The following is a 22,884-nucleotide window of genomic DNA, read 5'->3' on the forward strand; positions in this document are numbered from 1 at the left end:
TCATTTTTTAAATATATTTTTCGAAATAATAGTACAAAGTGTATTTCTATACAAATAAATGTATTTAAAATAGATATACATATGTTTAAAGTATTGTGTCTTTGATTTCCCTTATAAAAGTATCACTTTATTAAATGAGGCATTTCCTGTCGAGGTGCATTTGTTCAGGAGTGACTTCTCATTTTCTCTCGCCACGTGACAAAAACAAAACTTGCATTCGTTTCAAATTTAAAATGCGTTATCTGTAGGAGACCACGCCCCGTTCTAGAACGCTGCTCTTAGCGAATCAGCGCTGCGGACGTGAGGGCACGCTCACGCTGATTGGTCCGTTTGAAAATAACATGCACGCAGCCGCTCCATTTAAATGTTTTAAAAGCCCTGTGTTTCCTCCGCCTGTTATCATCTCTACTGTGTAATAAGTGAAAGCAACACGTCTGATCGACTTTCTCCGTCTCTTTTAAGGTAAGCCAGATAAAATATGTAATACTGTACACCTCGGTTAAAGTAAGAGAAAGTATATGCAATGTATTCAACTCGGGTTACTACCACAACATTAACATTTTAAAGTTAATATCCAATTTAAATGTGGAAACGTAAAGCTAACTGACTTAAGCTAAGCTAGCCTGTTGTTAATTTGCTAGCAAGTTCTTTAATTTTCAGCTAACTGCTTGATATAAGGGGTTTCAATTGTTACATTGAAGTAGTAATGCACGCATGTAAACGAGATATTTCAAGTTAAAAACGATGGGATATATTGCTGTACGTCTAGGTTAAATCAAGGTTAACGTTAACCGTCAGTAGGGCACAGTACTACCTTACGGTTTTTCTGTACTATTATTTTTGCTCTGGTAGACAATTAAACTGTATTCTGTCCCATTAACTTGATCCAGATAACACTAACTAAGCATCATGGGATCCAGTGAGAGCAAGGTGGTGGTTTGTGCACCAATAAAACCAGAACCATCGATCAAAAACAACCGAGTCACTGATCTGATGGACCCACGCTCTCCAACAGCCCTCGATCGTACCCCCATCCAGGTAGGTTACCAGACATACTGTGATCTACTGCAGGGAGAAACATTTAAACACAGGTCAACCATAGCTAATGTTTCTCCTAGGTTGCCGTGTCCAAAACCGAGTGTCCACTGGCATTCACAGACCCCCGCTCACCGTCTATCGAGATCAGCCGCACCCCCGCCAGAGAAGTCATGAGCGGTAAGCATATATTTACTAATATCCTCCAATCACAATAAAAAAAATAAAAAACATTTTGTTAGCTGTAAGTTGGCCCTTCATATTGTATAGTTGACAGAAAGTCTACAGGTTTGTGTCTTTCACTGTCAATATGTATATTTTCACGTTTTATTTATACTTTATTTGTTTGTTTCCTGCTCACGTTTTATTTATACTTTATTTGTTTGTTTTCTGCTCTATCATTTCCACATTGCTTTGTTTTAATGTTACTGTGATGAAAAATCCCCAAATCAGGATAAATAAAGTAAATCTTATCATATATTTGTTGAAGAATAATCTCCAGCTTGGCTTTTCCCCACGTGCAAATAGTCCTGTTGTTATTATGTATTTATTTCAACAAGGACCACGCATACAAATACATTAATATCAGAGAAGAGAAAATATGAATTATGCCAGATTATAGCTAATAGCTCATTTCCATCTGCAGTCCTGTAACATATCGTTCCTTAATTTCCCCTAACAGCCACAGTTGGGTCCTTCGCCTGCCGCCTGGGCTTGCTTTTGCTCAACGAGTCTGAGGGCCAAGTCCCTGAAGCGCCTCCCAAATGCTTCAACGCCGTGGAGGGAGAGGAGGAGAGTTTTAAGGGTGAAGAGGAGCTGGCGTCCACCGTGCCCCTCCTGTCCCACCAGCCCTCACACACCTACGACTCTTTGGCTGAACACGCTAACCTCCTGGTGACCCCCCTCCAGAGTGAGGGTGACCAGAGCCCCTTCGTGCTCCTGCAGACCCCCCAGGAGGACGTGGAGCTGGAAACAGAGACGGACCTTAGCCTGGAGGAGGCCGAGGAAGCCAGAGAGACTCCGCTTCACAAGAGGCTGAGCATGAGCCTGATCACCTACCATGAGGGGGAGACATCCGCCCAGATCTTCGCTGACGTGCACTGTGACGGGGCTTCATCTCCAAGGATGAGTGCGGACGTGGAGACCCTTGAGGACCACTTGGATCATACCTACGCCCTTCCTACAATCACTGTTGAACCAGAGACCCCTGTTGAACCCTCCTTCGCCGCTGATTCAGAGGCTTCCCCAGCACAGGAGACAGAAACCAAAGCTCAGGAGACAGAGGAGACAGAAACCAAAGCTCAGGAGACAGAGGAGACAGAAACCAAAGCTCAGGAGACAGAGGAGACAGAAACCAAAGCTCAGGAGACGGAAACCAACGCTCAGGAGACAGAAACCAAAGCTCAGGAGACAGAGGAGGCGTCTTCCTCTCCTCCTCCTCCTGCACCAGAGCCCCCGAGCGTCTCCAGATCAGGCATCCGCTGCCCCAGCTTCGACGCAAAGAGCCCCAGTCAGGTGGTGTTCAAGCCCCAGTGGTTGGGAAAAGGATTCGGGGCAACCGGGATAAGAGCTCGGAGAGTCCACAGCGGGAAGGGGGGCTCCTCTCCTCTCGCTGTGCGGGTCGCCGTGAAGAACGCTAACAGTGAGAACAAGAGGCTGTCTGGGAAACTGAAGCAGAAAGGTGTGTGGAGACTCTTTCTGTTTATCACTTATACTGTAAGGAATATTATATCGAGTTGCTTGACATTTCCATTTTGTTTGAAAGGTACTGAAGGCCGCTCCCCGCTGCAGATGCTCAAGGGAACAAACTCTCCAAGGGAACAACGATCTCAGGTATTTCATTTACTCACTTGAGTGGAGAAAAGTAGGTTTACTTACTTTACTTAAAGGTGGGGTAGGTAAGTTTGAGAAACCGGCTCGAGTTACACTTTTTGTTATATTCCATGGAATGCTCTTAACATCCCGATAGCAATGAATATCTGAAGTGCTTTGACAAAAAATCCATTAAAAAATGTCATCTGTGGAAGCTGTGGTACTGTAAAAAGCACGACCAATCATCTGAGCCGGCCCGGCTAAAGTAACTGGATGGCCTACCTGCCTGTCAGCCTTCCATCTGTGCACAAACTTATCTCGTGCCCTCATTGGTCATGTGCGCATTTGTGTGTGTTAGAGGAGGGGCTCTGTAAGGAACTGTGAAGGAAGGGGCAGATTTTTTCCGGTTGTGTATTTTCAAATTCTTGCGCACTCGAGCTGGTTTCTCCAAAATTACCTACCCCACCTTTAAGTAAAGTTTCAAGGCTCTTGAACTTCACTTGAGTATTTATTTTTGATGCTACTCCACTATAATTAAAAAAGGTGATACAAGTTTGTTTATTTAGCACATTTCAACACAAAGGCGATTCAAGGTGCTTTTATTAAAAATATTAAGATTCAGTGCAACAGAAACACATTATAACATTTCATTTAAATACATTTCAACATGTAATTATTTATTATTATTATTATAGGTCAAGCTGGCCGGCAGTATATAAAGTATTGCCAATAAAATGCTACCTTTTTACCAAGTGCAGCATTGAAATGAATAAAAACATAAATGCATCGATCATTATAATACAATTATCTAAAGTGGACCTATCATGCTATATTTTAATAATATAGTGTAGGACCATACCTATATAAGGCATATTTATACTTTTTTATTTTTCAAAAATACCAAACAGATCATGCATTTTAGCCATTCCTCATTTCGCTCAATTTAACACTGTCTTTGCATGGGCTGATTCTGTGAGAACAGCACCATCTACAGGCCTGGCATATGTACTACAGCGTCTCCAGCGCTTTCCAACGGCAATGTCCGTGGCTGTCTCCTCCTGATTGGTGGAGTTTGCCCAATAGCCGTAGCGCCACTTCTGTGACGTCATAGAAGTGTTCAAATCTGGATCAGTCTGTATCAGATCCGTTGCAGCCCCTTTTTTAGAGATTTGGGTATGGAGGAAAATAGAGAGGGTTGTGTTTTCTGACACTTGGTGAGTTCCCTGGAACTTTGAAATGTGTAGCTTGCCACTTTTTATTCAAAGTAAAATATCTGCGTACTTCTTCCACCTTTGCAGTTCTTACACTCCTTTTTTAAAAACGTTATCTGAACTTGTATTGACTTTTTAGGGTGATGGTGATTAATTTAGCTGTCGTTACTGCAGCACAGAGTAAATCAGAGAGATAACGTGTCCCCCGCTCCCTCAGATGAAGCTGAAGGTGTCCACTCCTGATAAGCCCAGGCTGGGAGCGATGGACCGCAGAGCGCTGGCCGTGTCTCTGGATAAGGAGAACCGATGATTCACTGCGAGACGTGGACAGAATCCTCTTTAAAACAAGCTTCTTTTTTATGTGCACAGCTTTCTTAAACTTTCCCCTTTTGTATATTACTTTTTGCTGCGGCAGCTTTGTTTCCCGTTTGTCCTTTTGTAAATAAAAATGCATTTATTTCTCTTCTTACCTAAGTTTTAAATCTTTGTATTTGTCGTCAACAATTTTACAATTTTTCATGTTTGTGTTTATCTAAACATTCAATAAACGTCCTTGTAAAAATGACCCAACTCTTGGTTTTGACCCCATTGTTTTTGCCTCTTCATCTCTATCGATAACATTTTTGTAATAAAGCTTCATTAATGAAAACTACAGGGGCATGATTTTAATAAAAAAACAATATTTTAATTAGGTAAACGCAGAAGTACTTCAGTGCGTACAAGTAAAATGTCTGCATTTACATCTTAAGTGAAAGTACACAAGTATTGGCATCAAAATATAACCAAGTGTATATGCCAAAAGTAAAAGTACTTATTATGCTTCATGTCTCCTTTCAGAATAATAATGTATTACAAATTATTTCTTATGGAATAAAAGCTGATAAAAGTGGTGTTACTTTGAATTACATACTTCTGCTAGACATTTTTACCATACTTTGTTTCTTAGTTTATTTACATTTTGTATTAGATCATCTGAATCTGTGAAGTATCTAGTAACTTTAGTTTGGAGTAAACAGTACAATATTGGCTTTCTAAGTGTAGTGGATTAGAAGTGCAGTAAGGAGAAGAATGCAATCAAAATACAGAAATAAAGTACAAGTACTCCAACATCATTCTTAAAGGTCACCTATCACGCTATTTTTAGGCAGTAGCATAGGTCTCAGATATATAAAAAACATGTCTATGAAGTGTTTTGCTCAAAATACCAAACGGATTCTAGCCATGTCTCATATCCCTCTATTTCACTTCCTGTTTCAAAAGTGCTAATTTGGGTATAAAGCTTTAAAAAATAAAATAAAAAAGTAGGGGTCTGAGCTCATGCGGGACCCGGCAGCTACTGTCTGAACTAAATACTGCCGTGATGAAACGCCATATCATGGATTATCAAGGATTATTTCTGAAACAGTATGGAGCTCAAAGGCTTTCTCTCTTGCCGGTTATACCACAAGGTGAGTTCCTTTTTATTTCCTGCTTCTTCACACACATGCTCTCCAGTACAGGTTAGCTCTGAGTGTTAGCGATGCTAATGTAAACACCGACCATATTACGTCCAAAACAGTCGGGCATTGTTTCTGATAAGGCCGTGGGTCCACATTTCAGATATTACGTCATATCGGACGCCAATCTGGATCAGCTCCGTTGTTCCCCCGTTTTTAGAGATTTGGGTACGGAGGAAAGAGAGAGGGTTTTATTTCCTGACGCTGCGTGAGTTCCCCTGACACAACGGGGACACATCTTTATGTAGAGAAGACATAAAAAAGTGCATTTTGCATGATAGGTCCCCTTTAAGTTAAATACTTGAGTAAATGTACTTTCTACATACATAAAACAAAACAGCTTAACAACCCAGACACAGTCCAATTATAATTTCCGACACAAAGATTCGAATTGATCTGGGTCTCTGGGTAATGTGAACTAATAACTAACAGAAGGCAGCGATAAGAAAATAAACAGAAGACGTGAGTAATGCAGAATCCCGTGTTTATTAGACAGTCATTGAGAAGTAGGTAGTATTGCTTTACTTTATCGTGTATCCAGCGTTGGAAAAGAGGCGGTCCGAACTGGAGTCGGATCGTGGATATTTTTCTGTTTGTACATCGTTGAAGTGTACCACGCAGAGGAAAAAGTAAGCGTTCACATACAGATTTATTTCTCACACAATAGCCTTCATCATCCACTCGTACGCAAAGTCCTCCTGGCCTGAGACAAACAGGGTCATCTTTTTTTTTCTTCTAAGTGCTTAGTGAACCGTGAAAACATGTCATTATCCCAAAGCACTTTTCAGGTCTAGCTACAAGGGGAGGGGCTTAGCTCTAAGTGATAGAGACCTCAAATCCTGGTAAATATTGTCACTCAATCAAATACAAAACAACTCAAACACTACTGCAAACTAGTTTTAATTAAAGTAAGAAAAAGGAAGTAAATGTAAGCATCTAGGGGGGGGAACTAGGAACAAACAACAATCTGACACAACAGTTCTCATATAATTCATGACATAACTTATGCTTTGATATAAAACACAGCACGCTGAGCTAGTGAACCCTAACAGGCTGGAACTGGACTCCTCTATCTCATCCAGTGTGCTACCATTTCCATTTGGCAACTGTTCTCATCGGGTGAAACGCTGCGATAAATGTGCATATGTTTATTTAAACCGCGATATAATAAGCTATTAATTAAAGAGGAATGATGTTTTACTGAGACCCCTAAACCCTCCCCCCCAGGTGAGAGGAGAATATCTTCACATTACTCCCCCTCTCCAACGTTAGATAGGGCTTGGCACAATTGAAATACCCTCTTCTCCCTCAAACTGTAATTTCCTTTTCTTTCTTTTTAAATCTTCTTCCCTCTCTCCCGGGCCTGCTCTTCCTCTCTCTGCTCGATGACGAGTAGCCTCAGTTCCAGATCTTCAGGAAGCTGTCCCAGGACCCTGTGCAACACGCCATCCCGTCTGAGGAGACCCCGATGCAGCTCACCCTGTTGTCGTGACCCGCCAGCACTCCTACAGGGGGGAGGGGGGATTATCAATACAATATGTCAATAGTGTTGGATTAACTCAACATTAAAGATTGAAAATATTAGACTTTATACCAAAAAAAATGGATGAAGCCACAATTTACTCTCTAAACATTTCAAAACAGGTAAACTAATAAAATGCATCCAGTATTTCACGAGTTAAACGCCTTAATTATCATGAAAAAAGTTGGATATTTCTAAGACATAATCAAACATATTATCAAGCCCCCCCCTTCAAAATGTAAATATAATCTACCTGCACATTTGTCAAAAGTATTCTGGGTTCATTATAGCTACTTATTAGTTGTAATCTGATCACATAATCCTGATTGCATGTCACCTATTGCTACCTGAACACTGGGTATTGGCAGAGATGGCAAAAGTACACACATCCTTTACTCAAGTAGAAGTACAGATACTCTAAAGTAGAAGTACTGACTAAAGTTCTTTACTCAAGTCAAAGTAAAGAGGCTTTGAAATGTACTTCAGTAAAAAGTACCCATAACTAGCAGCTGTTTTAAAGAGTACCTGACCTCCCTTTATATTAATAGAACAATAATGTCATTGTTAGCTAATGAATGTTTCCATGGTGACCAACGGCAACATGACAACGTTTTCATTGGTCCCTCTTCTTTAGAGAAGACCAGGAAATGATGGATACACGGATCGTGTTCAAATCAATAGGCACGCAATGACTCTAAATAATAATGATCACGCCACCAAACACACATTCAGACTAAAGGAACCAGCCTGTTTGGAAAATGAGAGAAGTAGAAAGTACAGGTATTTGTGTTCAACATGTGAGAAGTAAAAGTAAAAAGTACTGATAACATAAAAATGTGCTTAAGTACAGTAACGAAGTATTTGTACTCCACTACCTCCCCCCTCTAACCCTCTGATTGGTATACCTCCCACCTGACCCACAGCCCCCACGTTACCCTCTCTGTTTTCCTCACTGTTTTCCTCCCGTACTCACCCACTCTCTCGGCCTTCAGCATGTCCCAGATGTTGACGTTGAAGTCGTCGTGCCCGGCCAGCAGCAGGCGTCCTGACTTGGAGGGGGCGAGGGAGGTGACCCCGCACATGATGCTGGAGTCCTGGTAGGTGAGCAGCTCCTGGTCGGCCCGCAGGTCGTACAGCTTGCAGGTGGCGTCGTCCGAGCCCGTGATCACCGCGTTACCATTGGGGAAGAACTGGGGGAGAGAAGAATCAGATCAGAATACGTGTGGCGGCTCAAATTCCAGTTAAGTTTGAGTCGCTGAGAGGCTAAGCTTGGCTGTATGCTGCTGTTTTCAATTAGAAAGTCCATACTGAAGGAAGATAGGTTGACGATATTTAATAAACAAAATCAAAACAGAGTACGGGACAAAGACGGTCAACTATGTCAGCACAAGGTCACCCTCTGTCATCCGCACCCGACATGAAACACGTGACCTAGATACACAAACCGCGATCAAGTGCTCAACAAATTCAAATAAAACTGACATAAACAAATAATAATAATACAAATAATGAGCTCAGGCTAAGTAGCATGTGTCACCTACAATACCTTTATTCGTCCGAAAGAGGGGAGATGTACAAGAAGGGGTTAGACGAGAGTGGAGGACAGTGTAGTGAAAGATAATACACATATCTGCTCTAACCATAAATATGTTAGTGATTTATTTTTGCTTTATTATAAGCCTTAATATTATTTTATAATTGTTTTTATTGGATTTATTCATTCATCATTTTTTTATTTATACGTACATGTTTTCTTTTGTTCACGGAAACATGCTTTTGGATTTAAAGCATTCAATAAGGCCTGTTTCTTTGTCTTGTTTTATTTAAAGGATTAGAGCTACTTTGATCAAAGCAGATGTGTTGACAAACTAAGTCAATCAATTAAAAGTATATTTAAAAAGTGTTTCTGTTGTCCTGCTGACGAACACACCAACAAACCAAACAGAGAATGTTATCTCTTACTTTGTCGCCATTTCACCTTTGTAATAAATTAGATGGAGATATTTTAAAGGGGGACATTGTGGACGACAAGAGGCAAAGTCACAGGTTGGATTTGAACCCCGCTCCAATGCAGTAACAACTCAACCTCAGAGCATATCCTGAGCCTCTTTTGAGCAACAAAAAAGTGAGGTTTTATCTGATTGTCTTTCCTCACGGTTGATTGCACTTATCGTAAGTCCCTTTGTTTAACAGCCTGAGCTAAATTAAATGTAAGAGTGACGTAACGTGTAAATCCCCAGTCCTTACCCATACTTGCCAATCTTGGGACCTCAGAAATCGGGAGCATTTCAAAACCACCGCGGGGGGAGGGGGTGCTACTGGTTCGCAGGAGCTGTATTAGATTAACATTAACATGCTTATTGTAGTTGTAAGTGCACTGTCTTAATGGAGCATATGTGTGGGCTGGACCTGTATTATAGGAAAGGAGTGAGCAGAGGGTAGAGTTGTTGATTATTGTTCTGTTTTCTGTGACTATCTGCCTCACCCTCTCAGAATTTCAGTTGCACGCGCTATTAAAGAGACGCGCTACCATGGAAACCAAACAATGGTTTAGCTGTATTAAAGTCCGAGTGGAAACAGTCCTGAGTAAATCGGATTTAGTCAGAAATCGGGAGAAATGCGGGAGAAATATGACCCCGGGAGGAAACCAGGAGAGGGCAATGAAATCGGGAGTCTCCCGCGAAAATCGGGAGGGTTGGCAAGTATGTCCTCACCCCGATAGCGTTGATGTCGCTCTCATGGCCTCCGAAGGTCTGTCTGCACTCGGCCTCTCTGATGTCCCACAGTTTGGCCGTGAAGTCGCACGCTCCTGAGATGAAGAACTTGAAGTCTGGAGACACGCCCAGAGACATGGCGTCGCCCTGATGTCCCGCGAACACCGTCTTCTGGGTCCCTGTCTCGATGTCCCACAGTACGCTGCAAGGAGACGCTCAAAGGTTACTCTTATGTTTTGATGAGAGAGAGAAAGCTTCCGGTGGTTACAGCAGCTCCTAATCACCACTGAGTAGTTTCCTTATATTGACTTTATTTAACGTACTTTGGTCCTATTTATTGTATATACCTTTCTCTTTAACTTATATAATGTTGTAAGCATGCTTCTTAGGTAACATCGAGCTGTCTTTGGCTCTTTACTGCTGTATCAATGCACATGTCCCCTCTGTGGGACTGATACCGGTATTCTGATTCTGAGATAAATTGGAGCATGTATTTTGTTTGGTTACTAAAACTATAAGGCTGACACCATGTAGAACGTTTCTTTACTAGATTATGAAAAAACTGCGTATTTGTCAGTTGTTGTAAAACTATTCCACCATATTTTGTATTTGTATTTCTTATGTCTTAAGAGCATTGTATGTTGTACTGTTTGGAGGCGCTCCAGACTTGCATTTAGATCAAATTATATATACTTTTATGTATCCAAAATTGTCACACAGCAGTTAAAAATATAGAAAGAATTACATAAAAACATTAATAGTAAATATATACAAATCAACAGTAGAATATATATATATATATATATATATATAGAGAGAGAGAGAGAGAGAGAGAGAGAGAGAGAGAGAGAGAGAGAGAGAGAGAGAGAGAGAGAGAGAGTTTGTGTAATTCGTGCCTTCATTTTCCCTTTCAATGTTTATTGCATCGTACCTATTTTAAATCAATGTTTAGACTGATCGAATGTGTTTGGATTATTACTAGTCAAAGGTAAATCAGTTTTATGGTATTTGTTTTTTCTTTTAGCTTGTAATGTGTCTCTCGTTTTTAGTACGTAGAATTCAACATTTAAAACACAAGTGTAGGGAGGTGGAAAGAATAGAGACTGAACTGAGGAAAAACAATTACACTAATGGATGGTGAGATTTAGAAGGCCCTGGATTAATCACACAATATTATTATACGTGCAATATTTTTATTAAATCAACATGAGAGCATAACGTCAACCCTTTTAAATCCTCCTCACCAGGTACAGTCTCCAGAGCTGGTGATGATCTCTGTGTCGCTCAGGAAGCGACAGCAGGATAGGTAACCTGGGGAAACAACATATGTTTTTATTTTGTATTTATTGACCTGGTTTGTTGATACATGTACTTTGCTGAAAACACAAATCTCACTTCTTTACGCACCATATTGGATTCCTTAAATCCTAAAACATTTGGATTTTGTTTTTAACGTGAATGGAACACAGAAAGGAGAAAAGAATAAGAAAAACAAAAACATATAACCTACATAAGTACTATTATATATAAAATAAATCCCTCCTCACTCACTAGTGCAGGGGGGTCAAACTCAAATACACAGTGGGACAAAATTAAAAAGTGGGTACTAGTCGAGGGCCGGACTGGTTCAATGTTTAAAGTAAAACTTATTGAAATGAACTTATTGCACATATTAAACCTGGAACTAACAAAGCTTAGATTATTGCCTATAAAAACAACATTAAACATGAAATAATCAGTTGCATTCATTTCTTATGGCTCCATCTGCAGAGTCATTTCTTATGATTACATTTTCCCACAGGCCAACAGCAGCTTCAAAAAAACTATTTCCCTCAAAGAACAAACCAAACATGCCCTGTTGTCGTGAGAAAAAAAGTGCAGAAGGAAACATCCATTAAACTCAGTGTGCTGCTCTGTGATGCTAGTTCAAGCCAGATACTTGGCATCTCATCTTGGGTGCAAGGTCATCAATGTTTGGGCTCAGGCTCTGAGCTGAGGAGACCCTCAGGATTGAGTGAAGGTGTGCGTGCAATATACCGACGGGTCAGATCTAATAGTAATTAAAAATTATCCCGCGGCCCGAAATTAAATCCACCACGGGCCTGATTTGGCCCCCGGGCCTTGAGTTTGACACATGTGCAGTAGTGTATCCATGGAACTGCCCCTCCCTACCTCAAGGAACTCCTCACCCCTCAAACATCCTTGCGGACCACCCGCTCCAGCAAATCCAACCTCCTCAAACCCCCCAGGACCAAGCTCCGTACGATGGGAGACCAGGCCTTCTGCTCGGCTGCTCCCAGTCTGTGGAACGCTCTCCCCGACCACACGAGAGCGCCACAGACCTTGGAGGCTTTTAAAAAAGGCCTCAAAACGCAATAGAGCCTTTCCCTAGAGTCTAGACCTTTTATTTATTTGTTATTGTTTGTTTTTACTGCCTTTTAATCTTTCTACCGTGTTGTACTGTTTTTATATTGTTCCATGCAGTGAGCATGGAACAATATAAAAACAGTAGCACTTCAGGATTTGAACTCAAATATGAAGTGCGTTATAAATGAAACCCATTATTATTATTATTATTATAATAATAATAATAATAATATTATTATTATTATTATTATTATTATAAAAACAGCCCAGATACTAATTACAAATCAAATACATCATTATAATTAGAGATATAGTGAATACAAAAGTACTGAGCGAATGAAAAGACAGTAAGGAAAAAATAAAATTCAAAAAGTAAAAGAATAAATAAGTAAATAACAAAATAAATAAAAAATATGAAGCGTTCATATATGAATACAAATTATTATAAAAGAACATAACAATTAGAATACATATTTATAATAAAAGTGATGAAAGATAAGATGAATTCAAAACGGTGAGTGAAAGACAGTATGGGTCAAATTAAATGAATAATAAAAAGCAGATTACTAATTGAACACATATAGATATTTATAATGAGTACAAATGAAATATGGACTTCTAGATAAAGTGGATATGACTCAGTGAAGAGCGTCAGTGTCTTCTCATGTTTTTTCTCCCCACCTGTGTGCGCCGCCAGCTCCCTCATGACCTTGACGTTCCCGTCTTTGCCCTTCAGGTTGTAGATGGAGCACATGTTGTCCAGACCGCCGCACGCCACCAGGTTCCCCGAGGGGGCGTACGCACACGTCATCACCCACGACGACTTCAGAGGGATGGCGTTCACCTGCAAGTTGTGTGAGTCAGTAAACACAGGGTATATGCAGGAATCCTGAAGTCAAATTTAATACCTTTTAAGACCTTTTTTAAGACCCTTTCCATACATTTTAAGACCTCATCGCAACTTTGAGTTCTAACCGGTTACATTGGCAACACACTTTACCTCACATTTACTATATTGATTGTAAGATAGCAAAACTAAACAGAGTGCAGACAGACTACTGAAGCCTTCTCTCCACATGAACTTCAACCTCTCTGTGAAGGTCAGGTTTAATGCAGTATGCTGCTTTGTTGCTTCTGTACTCTGTGCTCTTTCATTCCAGTAAAACTCCTCAGAAAACATTAGAAACCAGTATTTGACCAATAAACAAAACAATTGACAAAACTTTGAACTATGAAATATGTTAAACTTTGGTGAGCTTCAGCGGGGTAATGCCATATAGGAGCTCCCTCACAAATACCCAGGGGTTAAATTGGTCTGGGGCTGTCCGGGGCTAAGCCCTGGCACATAGGACGATGCTCTGACGTCATCACCCTCACACATTTGTCATATGTTTACAAAAAAGGATATATATGTTAAGACTTTTCTCGTTCTGAATATAGACTATATTTAGGGTCTATATGTGTTGACTTTACTTTAAAATAGCAAATCTCTGTGACCGTATATAGTTTGGCTTAGACCCCGGCCCCACACGGTAAAACGCATACGCAAGCGCAAAAAAGGCTTCCTTTCAAACGCATTCGATTCAATAACGTGTCCGTTCACACTAGACCGCTGCAAATGCTGGAAACGATGTAGTACTATGTCATGCCTGTAAGTGGCGCTGCTGCCGCCCGAAATACACCAAAAGCAGCGAAAAAGAACCCGGAGCATGGTTGCCATGGTTGCCCTTCTGTTTATTCTCCTCGGTGGACGGCGTGTTCTCCTGCTGTATCTCTCAGGTAGTCCACCAGCAGATGAAAAACACCCACCTCTCCGCCTTTTCCAAGGAACGAGGGGACCGTGCGGCAGTTTCCGTAAAAAAAATGTTCCGCCGGTCAACATGTCCCTTAAAGTTTAAATCTTCCGTACAAAATTAGGAAAGTGCCGGTCAGAGGTCTTCTTTGTTATTTATTGAGCTTTAAAACAAATTGATAACGACTCTGTTCTCTGTATAATAATATAATAATATTTAATAAACGGTGACTGCCTCTCTTTTCCTCCCCCTCTTCTGACAGCCCAGCAGCAGCAGGAGACGTGGGGAGAGGGAGGCGGGCTCTTTCATCGTTATCAGAAAATGATCATATAGGGCACACACGGAGCCGTTGGACCCCCAGAGCGTTGCGTATGCCGGTCTTCCCACCTTGGGACCCGTTACTGTAGTCGTTTATTCCCCCCCCACACACACACAGAGCGGAGCAAGGCAACGAAACTTAAAATAATAAGCAGCATTTTACGGCGCGCTATGCATGGGGCCGCCTTGTGGGGTTTCCCGACATGTCGTTTCAGTAAATTAAAGGGTGTTTCATGTTGTCGTTGCTGTGGGACTTCTTAATACCTTGGAAAATGCCATTTAATACTTTTTAATACTTTTTAAAAGCCTTAATTTTCGCTAAATTGATTTATCAACTTTTAATACTTTTTAAGACCCCGCGGACACCCTGAAACAGATGCATCGACCCCTCACTAGCCCCCGTTCATAAATACTTGTTGTATTTAGAACTCAAAATAACACAGAGTTTTTGGGGGTGGGCAGAAATGAACATTTCAAATTAGTAACAGGATGAAGCTTAATCAGCACTTTTTAATATCTGCGTACTTTCTGCTGTCAGTTGAACTGATCTGGGGACAAACAGGAACTCTTCGAACACGGAAAGTTCCTGAAGGATTTGAACAGACAGTATTGTACTCACAGGACTTCAAAAAGCAAGTAGTGTCCTGTCTTTATTTCAGTTTACTAGATTGGTCTGTATTTTTGATATTGTGAATGATTTAGATATACTATTGATATATATTTGTCTGCTGTTGATATGTACATATTTACTGTTTATAATACTCCTACGTTACCCACTTTTGTAAAGTATTTAATATTCTATGTGTATATATGTTGTCCTTGTCGTATATTATAACACATTTAATGCAATATGATGTCAACACAATATTCATAAAGTGGCTCCACTGACAAATTACAACTCTGAAACGCTCGTACATGCATTTGGTGCTGGTGAACACATTAAATTATAATATTCTATAATAATAGAATAATCTAAAAAGAGTCATTCTGCATACTGAATTATTTTACAAGAGAAACTTTAAGTACATTTAGCTGATAATACTTCTGTACTTGTACCTGAAGGATTTGCACATATTGTACTCACACTACCTCAAAAAGCAAGTATCCTGTCTCTAGATATTTTCTGTTTACTGATTGGTCTGTATTTTGGATATTGTGAATGATTTAGATATTCTATTGATATGTGTCTGCTGTTGATGTGTAAATATTGACTGTTTATGTTACTACTACTTTACCCACTTTTATAAAGTATTAAGTATTCCTTTGTTCATATATTTAGACTTAGTAGTAGATTGTGTTATCATACAGATTGCTTACTGTTTTCTATATACGTGATTCTGTATTCTGTACATTGATACACACATTTTCTACTTGATGTATTTATTTACTTTCAGGTGATGTTATATAAGGTGTTATAGGAAAGCAAAGTCTTCCACATGCCTCACGTGGAATGTGATTTTTTCACAGCTCTCCTTCTCCCTGTCCTACCTTGTTGGTCGTGATGGTGTCCCACACGATGAGTTTTCCATCTTGTGAAGCGCTGACACACAGCCTGGTGTTACAATCATAACAAAGATGGAGAAAGAAGACAATTAGACATTTACACCAGCCATGTACCTAAAATACACAATTTAAAAGATCTAATTTACCAACAATAATAACATTTATTAATAGAAACCTATCATATTCTGTCTGTAAAAATAAAACAGGTGCTTTTTCAAGAAGAGTATGATGGATACGGGACATTTCGATTGTGCTGTTTTGTTGCTTCTTCACTCGTAATCAGAGGAGGGAGGTAGTCGAGTACAAATACTTTGTTACTGTTCTTAAGTACATTGTTCTGGTGTCAGTACTTTACTCCACTACTTATTTTTCTGATGACTTTTTGCATTTTGAACACAAACACCTGTACTTTCTACTTCTTACATTTCTAACCCAAATACCTGTACTTTCTACTTCTTACATGTTGAACACAAATACCTGAACTTTCTACTTCTTACATGTTGAACTCAAATACCTGTACTTTCTATTTCTTACATGTTGAACACACATACCTGTACTTTCTACTTCTTACATTTTGAACACAAATACCTGTACTTTCTACTTCTTACATTTTGAACTCAAATACCTGTACTTTCTACTTCTTACATTTTGAACACAAATACCTGTACTTTCTACTTCTTACATTTTGAACCCAAATACCTGTACTTTCTACTTCTTACATTTTGAACACAAATACCTGTACTTTCTACTTCTTACATTTTGAACACAAATACCTGTACTTTCTACTTCTTACATTTTGAACTCAAATACCTGTACTTTCTACTTCTTACATTTTGAACACAAATACCTGTACTTTCTACTTCTTACATTTTGAACTCAAATACCTGTACTTTCTACTTCTTACATTTTGAACACAAATACCTGTACTTTCTACTTCTTACATGTTGAACTCAAATACCTGTACTTTCTACTTCTTACATGTTGAACACAAATACCTGAACTTTCTACTTCTTACATGTTGAACACAAATACCTGTACTTTCTACTTCTCACATTTTCCAAACAGGCTGGTTCCTTTAGTTTGAATGTGTGTTTGGTGGCGTGATCATTATTATTTAGAGTCATTGCGTGCCTATTGATTTGAACACGATCCGTGTATCCATCATTTCCTGGTCTTCTCTAAAGAAGAGGGACCAATGAAAACGTTGTCATGTTGCCGTTGTTCAGCATGGAAACATTCATTAGCTAACAATTACATTATTGTTCTATTAATATAAAGGGAGGTCAGGTACTCTTTAAAACAGCTGCTAGCTATGGGTACTTTTTACTGAAGTACATTTCAAAGCCTCTTTACTTTGACTTGAGTAAAGAAGTTTAGTCAGTACTTCTACTTTCACCAGAGTATTTTTAAACACGAGTATCTGTACTTATTGAGGAAAGGATGTGTGTACTTTTGCCATCTCTGGTCGTAATAAATGTGTGTGTGTGTGTGTGTGTGTGTGTGTGTGTGTGTGTGTGTGTGTGTGTGTGATTGTGTGTGTGTGTGTGTGTGTGTGTGTGTGTGTGTGTGTGTGTGTGTGTGTGTGTGTGTGTGTGTGTGTGTGTGTGTGTGTGTGTGTGTGTGTGTGTGTGTGTGTGTGTGTGTGTGTGTGTATTTACAAGGAGTCGGTGCCCCAATGCATGGCGTAGATCTTGGCCAGGTGACCCCTCAGAGTTTTCCGGGTCTTCAGCTGGACCCGGCCCACCACCGTGACGCCGGCCGCCGCCTCCTGCAGCGTGGAGTCCTGAAACGTCTTACGAGCTGCCTGTGGAGCGCACACACACACACACACACACACACACACACACACACACACACACACACACACACACACACACACACACACACACACACACACACACACACACGTATTAACTAAAATACCATACTTAAGTTATATTTTGACAAACTTTAAGTAACTACTTTCCACTACACTACATTTAGAGACAAATATTCTTTTGCCTACACGACATAATGTTTCTACATGTATTTGTTAGTGACATAAACAGGATATTATACTTTTCTTTGATAATTTAACTTGATAACTGTGAAAAGTAGTGGTGGGATGTAACTAAGTACCTTTAATCAAGTACTGTATTTAAGTATAATGCTGGGGCACTTGTACTTGAGTATTTAAATTATTCTTTGTAACCGCTAGTTACTGGTTACTTTGTGCATATATACACATAACACATTTAATGCAATATGATGTCAACACAATATTCATAAAGTGGCTCCACAAATGGCAACACTGAAATGCCAGTACATGCAAAACTATATTCAAATGCTTTGAACTTTATTTGTTTGATGTCAAAGTGAGAGGAACGTAATGACAGATATGAGCCAAATTGTTAATAATAATATTGATGGTCCTACTGACGTTTAATGTTATGATGCAGTACGGCACTTCTATTGGTTCTACATTGACAAACTATATTTAAATTATCTACGGTACGGTAACATTTCCTATGACAAAATCACACTGTAAAAAATGTGTCATTCGACGAACCGAGTACTTTTGAGGTACATTTGATCCCAGTACTTTTACTCCAGGGGACCTGTTAGATAATGATGAATGAATTTATAAAATGCAGATACATGTCAGTGAAATGAGCCACACATTCTCTCAGATATTAGTTAAAAAGGTATTAGAATTAGTCAGAAGATTTAGTATTTTAACACCATAGTATTTCAACTTTTACGAAACTAAAGGATCTAAGCAATCGGTCCACTCATCGCAGAGATATTAAAGATATGAATTCAGGTCAAAGAGAAAGAACAATCAGCTGCATTGTTTATCGAAGACGATATGTTTAGGTATACTGACAGTGATCTGGTCTTTCAGATTTTCCATCTCCTTCCGCAATTCCTCCATTTCACCCATGGCGCTGGTCGTTAGGTCACCAGTGGAGACAGGGAGAGAAAGATGATGATCCTGAAATCAAGACAACAAAAACAGACATAAGTCAAAATGAAATCTGCTTTTTAAAAATAAGACGTAGAAGCAGTGTTTCCTGTGAAGAAAAAGAGAGAAATACTTCATGCTGGAATTGTACCTGCTCCTACCAGAACAATTGTTATTCCTCCCTAGCTCCAGTGTCAAGTGAGCGCTATTTTGCAAGTCAAACTGGCGCTCGTCTACTTTGCAAACTTTTATAAACAGGCAGGACCCACACACGCAATCCTGCACACACACACACTCAACACACACACACACACACACACACACACACACACACACTGAGTATATGAGCTTGACATTAACAAAGTATTTTCTCTTCAGGTGACGAGACATCAATGGAGAGCACACAACTTCTCCCTGAATGTACACACAAACCAGTAAGTCCTGTAACAACAATGTCAGCAGCTCCAACTTCTCGACACATCATTCACAGCGCTAACAATTTAACACTCCAGCGAGCGCCCACTTTAATAAATAACGGCTATGGAATTAGGTTAATGTCGTGATTAAATGAGCAATGTTTGGCAGCAATCACCTTAATGGACAGACAATGTAGGACAATGTCCTCAAAACCATCAAAGCTGATTTCACAGAAACAACAGGACGATAACTTCATGAAAAAAGCTGGAGAAACCATCTGTGGGTGTTTGCACCTGCTATATCTGATTTCAATGACTACTTTTTTTACAAGGTTGTATTTTAGTGTCAACAACAGCACGTGTTAAACAAGACTTATCCTCCTCTTGTGTGGATCTAATTCTCACTATGCTATTTCCTTTTTTCTTACCTTGATATGAAGAAATACTCGCGTTGATCTTATTGCATGCGTCCCTCTGTCTTTCACTATTTGAATGAGTGTCCCTGTCAAAACACATGACCAAGTGCATTTGCCTCTAATTTGTTTGAAGTGAAAAGGAGAGGAAGGGAGTGAAGGAGGGAGGGAGTGACTCTGGAAGAGAAAGATATTTGCTTGAATTGTTTTGCCACTGGGCTTTATGCTTTATCTTTCTATAATGCCTGGGAAGGATGTGTTTGAATGCAGCTAAAGGGCTGATTCACGGCCTTTCATAGCAGCACCTCTGAAGCCAGTGTTATGTTTAGGCCTTTGGTTCCAGATGGTGAACTGCCTTCAATAGTGATTGTCGTAATGAGTATTTTAGTCTTGCTATTAGCCTTTTGCCGTTCTGTCCCTTGGACCCTGCCATTGTTGCAAGTGATTAAATGACAGATAGGGCTTGCTGGATGGTGAAGTGCATTAACAGCTACAGGATAGGAAGGGAGGGAGGGAGGGAGGGGGGGGGGTGGTACGAGGCGAGAGGCAGGAGAGTGAGTTTTAAATCCGACTGGCTGAGATTTTAAAGGGAAGCCTTTTGAATCAAATCTGCTCTCATCCGATTACTGACTGCTCTTTGCATCTGGATAAGAGATGGAGAAAGGGTGGGGATGGTGGGGGGAGGGGGGAGATAGTGGGATGAGAATGAGGGAGGGGGCAGATGGACGACGCAGGGAGAGTTTTGAGGATGGCAGCCGGTGAAAGGTGGAGTGTTTTCGGCCTGTGAACTTGAGACAGATTGCACATTTATCCAAAAAGCGCTTTTTCTAATTTGTGGTCCAACAACAAAACATGGCTGTCGTTAATTTGATCAAAACATATTTAAATCGATTCATTTTGTGATGTAGCTTCATATGTTTCCTGTGTTCCTCATAGCCGGTTAACACACCAAACCTGGGTGGTATGATGATATATTAAGTGAGATAAAAACACTGCTTCCTCTGTGACCTGACCCCGGATAAGCGGTAGGAAATGGATGGATGGCATTTGATCAGAGAAAGATTGAACCACGTTGTTCATACTGTTATAGCTGATTGTGAAGTATCTAGGACTGTACACAGCTGTTGTGAGCAATGTCTTCAATCAATAACCAGGATTTGTTTATGCTAATATGGGATTTTGATGTCATAATAACCTTAAATGTGATAATGTGTAGTTTTTGCCCGCTATTCAAAGCAATAAATATACACCAAAATGAGACCTAAACTTGACTATATCACAACTCACATCAGTATTAAATAACATATAACACAATCTTGTCCATAGTGCCAGAGCCTAGTCTTCACCAACAAGCCATTTCCCCCTCCTTTCTAAAGTGCATTTCAAAACCCTCTGAAGTTACATTTTCCACGACGCATGACACATCCACACAAACAAGCTAGCATGGTTTTATGATGCAGATTATGTCGGACGGTATTAACAAAGCAGACAACAAAGAGAATTTGTTTTTATCACAGATTACCAATCTACACGACAAGACCCATGTAGATCCCCCTGCTGTGTGCCAGAACCACGAAGTATTCAAGTGCGTTTAAATGTGATTTGAGTGGCATCTCCATATTTGATCATGTCTTTAAACGTACTGTAAGATCACGAGTATATGATATTGTAAGGATCTATTAACTATAGGGGTATTCATTGTATTTAGCTTAAGGATATATCATCATGTCAGTCAAAAAGGTCAGGATTTTTACTCAATTATAACAAATCGTGGGGATAAATGTCAGTTTGTATCCAACCTTTGCATGTGATCCATCGTCCGAGCAGTTTGACACAACTACCAGGAACCAAATATGTAAACACAGGAGCATCCACTCACCGATAAGGAGAGTCCTCGGGGTGCTTTGGCAGATCTTAAATCACTTTTCCTCCAGCGGTCTCCCCTCTGCTCGTTGTCATAAGTTCAGCCGCCCTGTGATACACTTTCTCCCGCTCATTCACTGTTGGTGTCACACACACACACACACACACACAGTGGGATATTCCTCCGTCACACACTCTCTCCACTGCTCCTATGAGGAACAGATGAGGATTGGAGGGATGAAGGGAGATCAGTGATGAGGGGATAAACCCTGGGATGGACAGAAAGGAAGAGGAGTGGGGGGTGGAGGTGGGGGAGAGTAAAAAGAGACAGAAAGGGAGAGGAGACTGTGGGGGAAACCAAACAAGGTGCAGAGCTACGTTATGGGGTCAGAAGACATAAGCTGGGGGTGAATCCGAATCAAAAACTAAGAGATGGAAATCGTGGAGGGGAGGGGAGGGGGGGGGGGGGGTAAATAGAGGATCTGAGAACATGGCTTTTTATGGTGCTAAAGGTAGAAGATTTACAGCATGACTGGCAGCAGGGTTTCTGCTTTGTAAACCCGAGGTGAAGCTAAGTTTAGAAAGTTTACGGGCAGAGAGATTGGTGGAAGATACACTGCTGACACAGAGGAACACAGCAGGGTCCAGGAGAGAGGTCTTTCTGGTTCATTCTCACCGTGTAGAGGTGAAGAGTCTTACAAGTAGACGTAGTAAATTGTAAAAATACTCAAGTAAGTAAAAGTCCTGCAATCAATTTGACTTCAGAAAAAGTACAAGTATCGGCTTCAAATTACACTTAAAGTAACGTAAGTATGAGATGTGGCCCAGTGCTAAAAGATCAAATACAATTACAAGTATTATTAAAAGTGACAACAGAATGTAAAATACAAATCAAATGAGATCAAATACCATAACAAATACATCTCACCAATTGTCACTATGCAGACAGTCCCTCCAGGCGTGGACTGGTTTGCTTTTTTTATTATTTATTTTCTTCTTGTTCAAAATATAACTTTTTTTCTTCGTCAATTTGACCTCATGTAACTCCCTGTCTGGCCAAAGCACTCTCCAGTTCTGCTCTGGTGGTACAAGTACAAAACAAACCCTAGAACGTAGAGGTTTTTCTTTCGGACGGCCATGGATCAGGAGGCTGAGCGGTTATTCTCCAATTTGAGGGTTGTTGGTTCGATCCCAAGATACCCCAAATAACCCCCCCCCAAAAAAAACTCCAGATAGCCTGGCCAACAGTGTGAGTGTGAGTGTGAGTGTGAGTGTGTGTGATTGTGTGTGTGGCCTAGCATTACTATACTTGTGGAGACCTAAATCCTTGGTAAGGGTTAGGCATGTGTTGGTTAAGGTTAGGATAAGTCTCCAGGAAATGCATGTAAGTCAATGTAATGTCCCCGTAAGTGAAGTATACATGGTGTGTGTGTGTGTGTGTGTGTGTGTGTGTGTGTGTGTGTGTGTGTGTGTGTGT

At 40.3% G+C, this 22,884-nt stretch overlaps 2 protein-coding genes across 5 annotated transcripts; one reads left to right on the forward strand and one right to left on the reverse strand.

Annotated features, from left to right (window-relative positions):
• Positions 1-305: 305 nt before the first annotated feature.
• On the forward strand, positions 306-4,623 carry cdca3 (cell division cycle associated 3). The gene is made up of 6 exons (XM_079691231.1): positions 306-462; positions 891-1,038; positions 1,119-1,215; positions 1,718-2,716; positions 2,801-2,868; positions 4,276-4,623. Exons 2-6 carry the CDS (start codon positions 910-912, stop codon positions 4,366-4,368), a joined length of 1,386 nt encoding a protein of 461 aa, XP_079547357.1. The 5' UTR covers positions 306-462; positions 891-909; the 3' UTR covers positions 4,369-4,623.
• Positions 4,624-6,021: 1,398 nt separating this feature from the next.
• Positions 6,022-22,607, reverse strand: gnb3a (guanine nucleotide binding protein (G protein), beta polypeptide 3a). Of its 4 annotated transcripts, none has more exons than XM_079640422.1 (9): positions 21,424-22,607; positions 18,638-18,745; positions 17,430-17,575; positions 15,757-15,820; positions 12,839-13,001; positions 11,035-11,101; positions 9,791-9,992; positions 8,050-8,266; positions 6,022-7,059 (listed from the first exon to the last, which is right to left on the reverse strand). In XM_079640422.1, exons 2-9 carry the CDS (start codon positions 18,692-18,694, stop codon positions 6,953-6,955), a joined length of 1,023 nt encoding a protein of 340 aa, XP_079496548.1. In that variant the 5' UTR covers positions 18,695-18,745; positions 21,424-22,607; the 3' UTR covers positions 6,022-6,952. The 4 variants fall into 4 exon arrangements, with proteins under 4 accessions (XP_079496548.1, XP_079496547.1, XP_079496549.1 ...); XM_079640421.1 differs by having other exon boundaries at positions 21,344-21,432; XM_079640423.1 differs by lacking the exon at positions 21,424-22,607 and adding an exon at positions 19,560-19,966.
• Positions 22,608-22,884: the final 277 nt, after the last annotated feature.

The sequence above is a fragment of the Notothenia rossii genome (assembly GCF_949606895.1).
Source record: "Notothenia rossii genome assembly, chromosome: 7".
Taxonomy (NCBI): Eukaryota; Metazoa; Chordata; class Actinopteri; order Perciformes; family Nototheniidae; genus Notothenia; species Notothenia rossii.

What these genes read in the sequence shown, in the direction of transcription:
- cdca3 (XM_079691231.1), top strand. Translation starts at nt 910, where the DNA reads ATGGGATCCAGTGAGAGCAAGGTGGTGGTTTGTGCACCAATAAAACCA. An exon ending in TCGATCGTACCCCCATCCAG is followed by an intron (nt 1,039 to 1,118) that starts GTAGGTTACCAG and finishes TGTTTCTCCTAG; the next exon opens with GTTGCCGTGTCCAAAACCGA. An exon ending in CGCCAGAGAAGTCATGAGCG is followed by an intron (nt 1,216 to 1,717) that starts GTAAGCATATAT and finishes TTCCCCTAACAG; the next exon opens with CCACAGTTGGGTCCTTCGCC.
- gnb3a (XM_079640421.1), bottom strand. Translation starts at nt 21,415, where the DNA reads ATGCTCCTGTGTTTACATATTTGGTTCCTGGTAGTTGTGTCAAACTGC. An exon ending in ACGATGGATCACATGCAAAG is followed by an intron (nt 18,746 to 21,343) that starts GTTGGATACAAA and finishes TCTTGATTTCAG; the next exon opens with GATCATCATCTTTCTCTCCC. An exon ending in CATTGGGGCACCGACTCCTT is followed by an intron (nt 15,821 to 17,429) that starts GTAAATACACAC and finishes TTGTAACACCAG; the next exon opens with GCTGTGTGTCAGCGCTTCAC.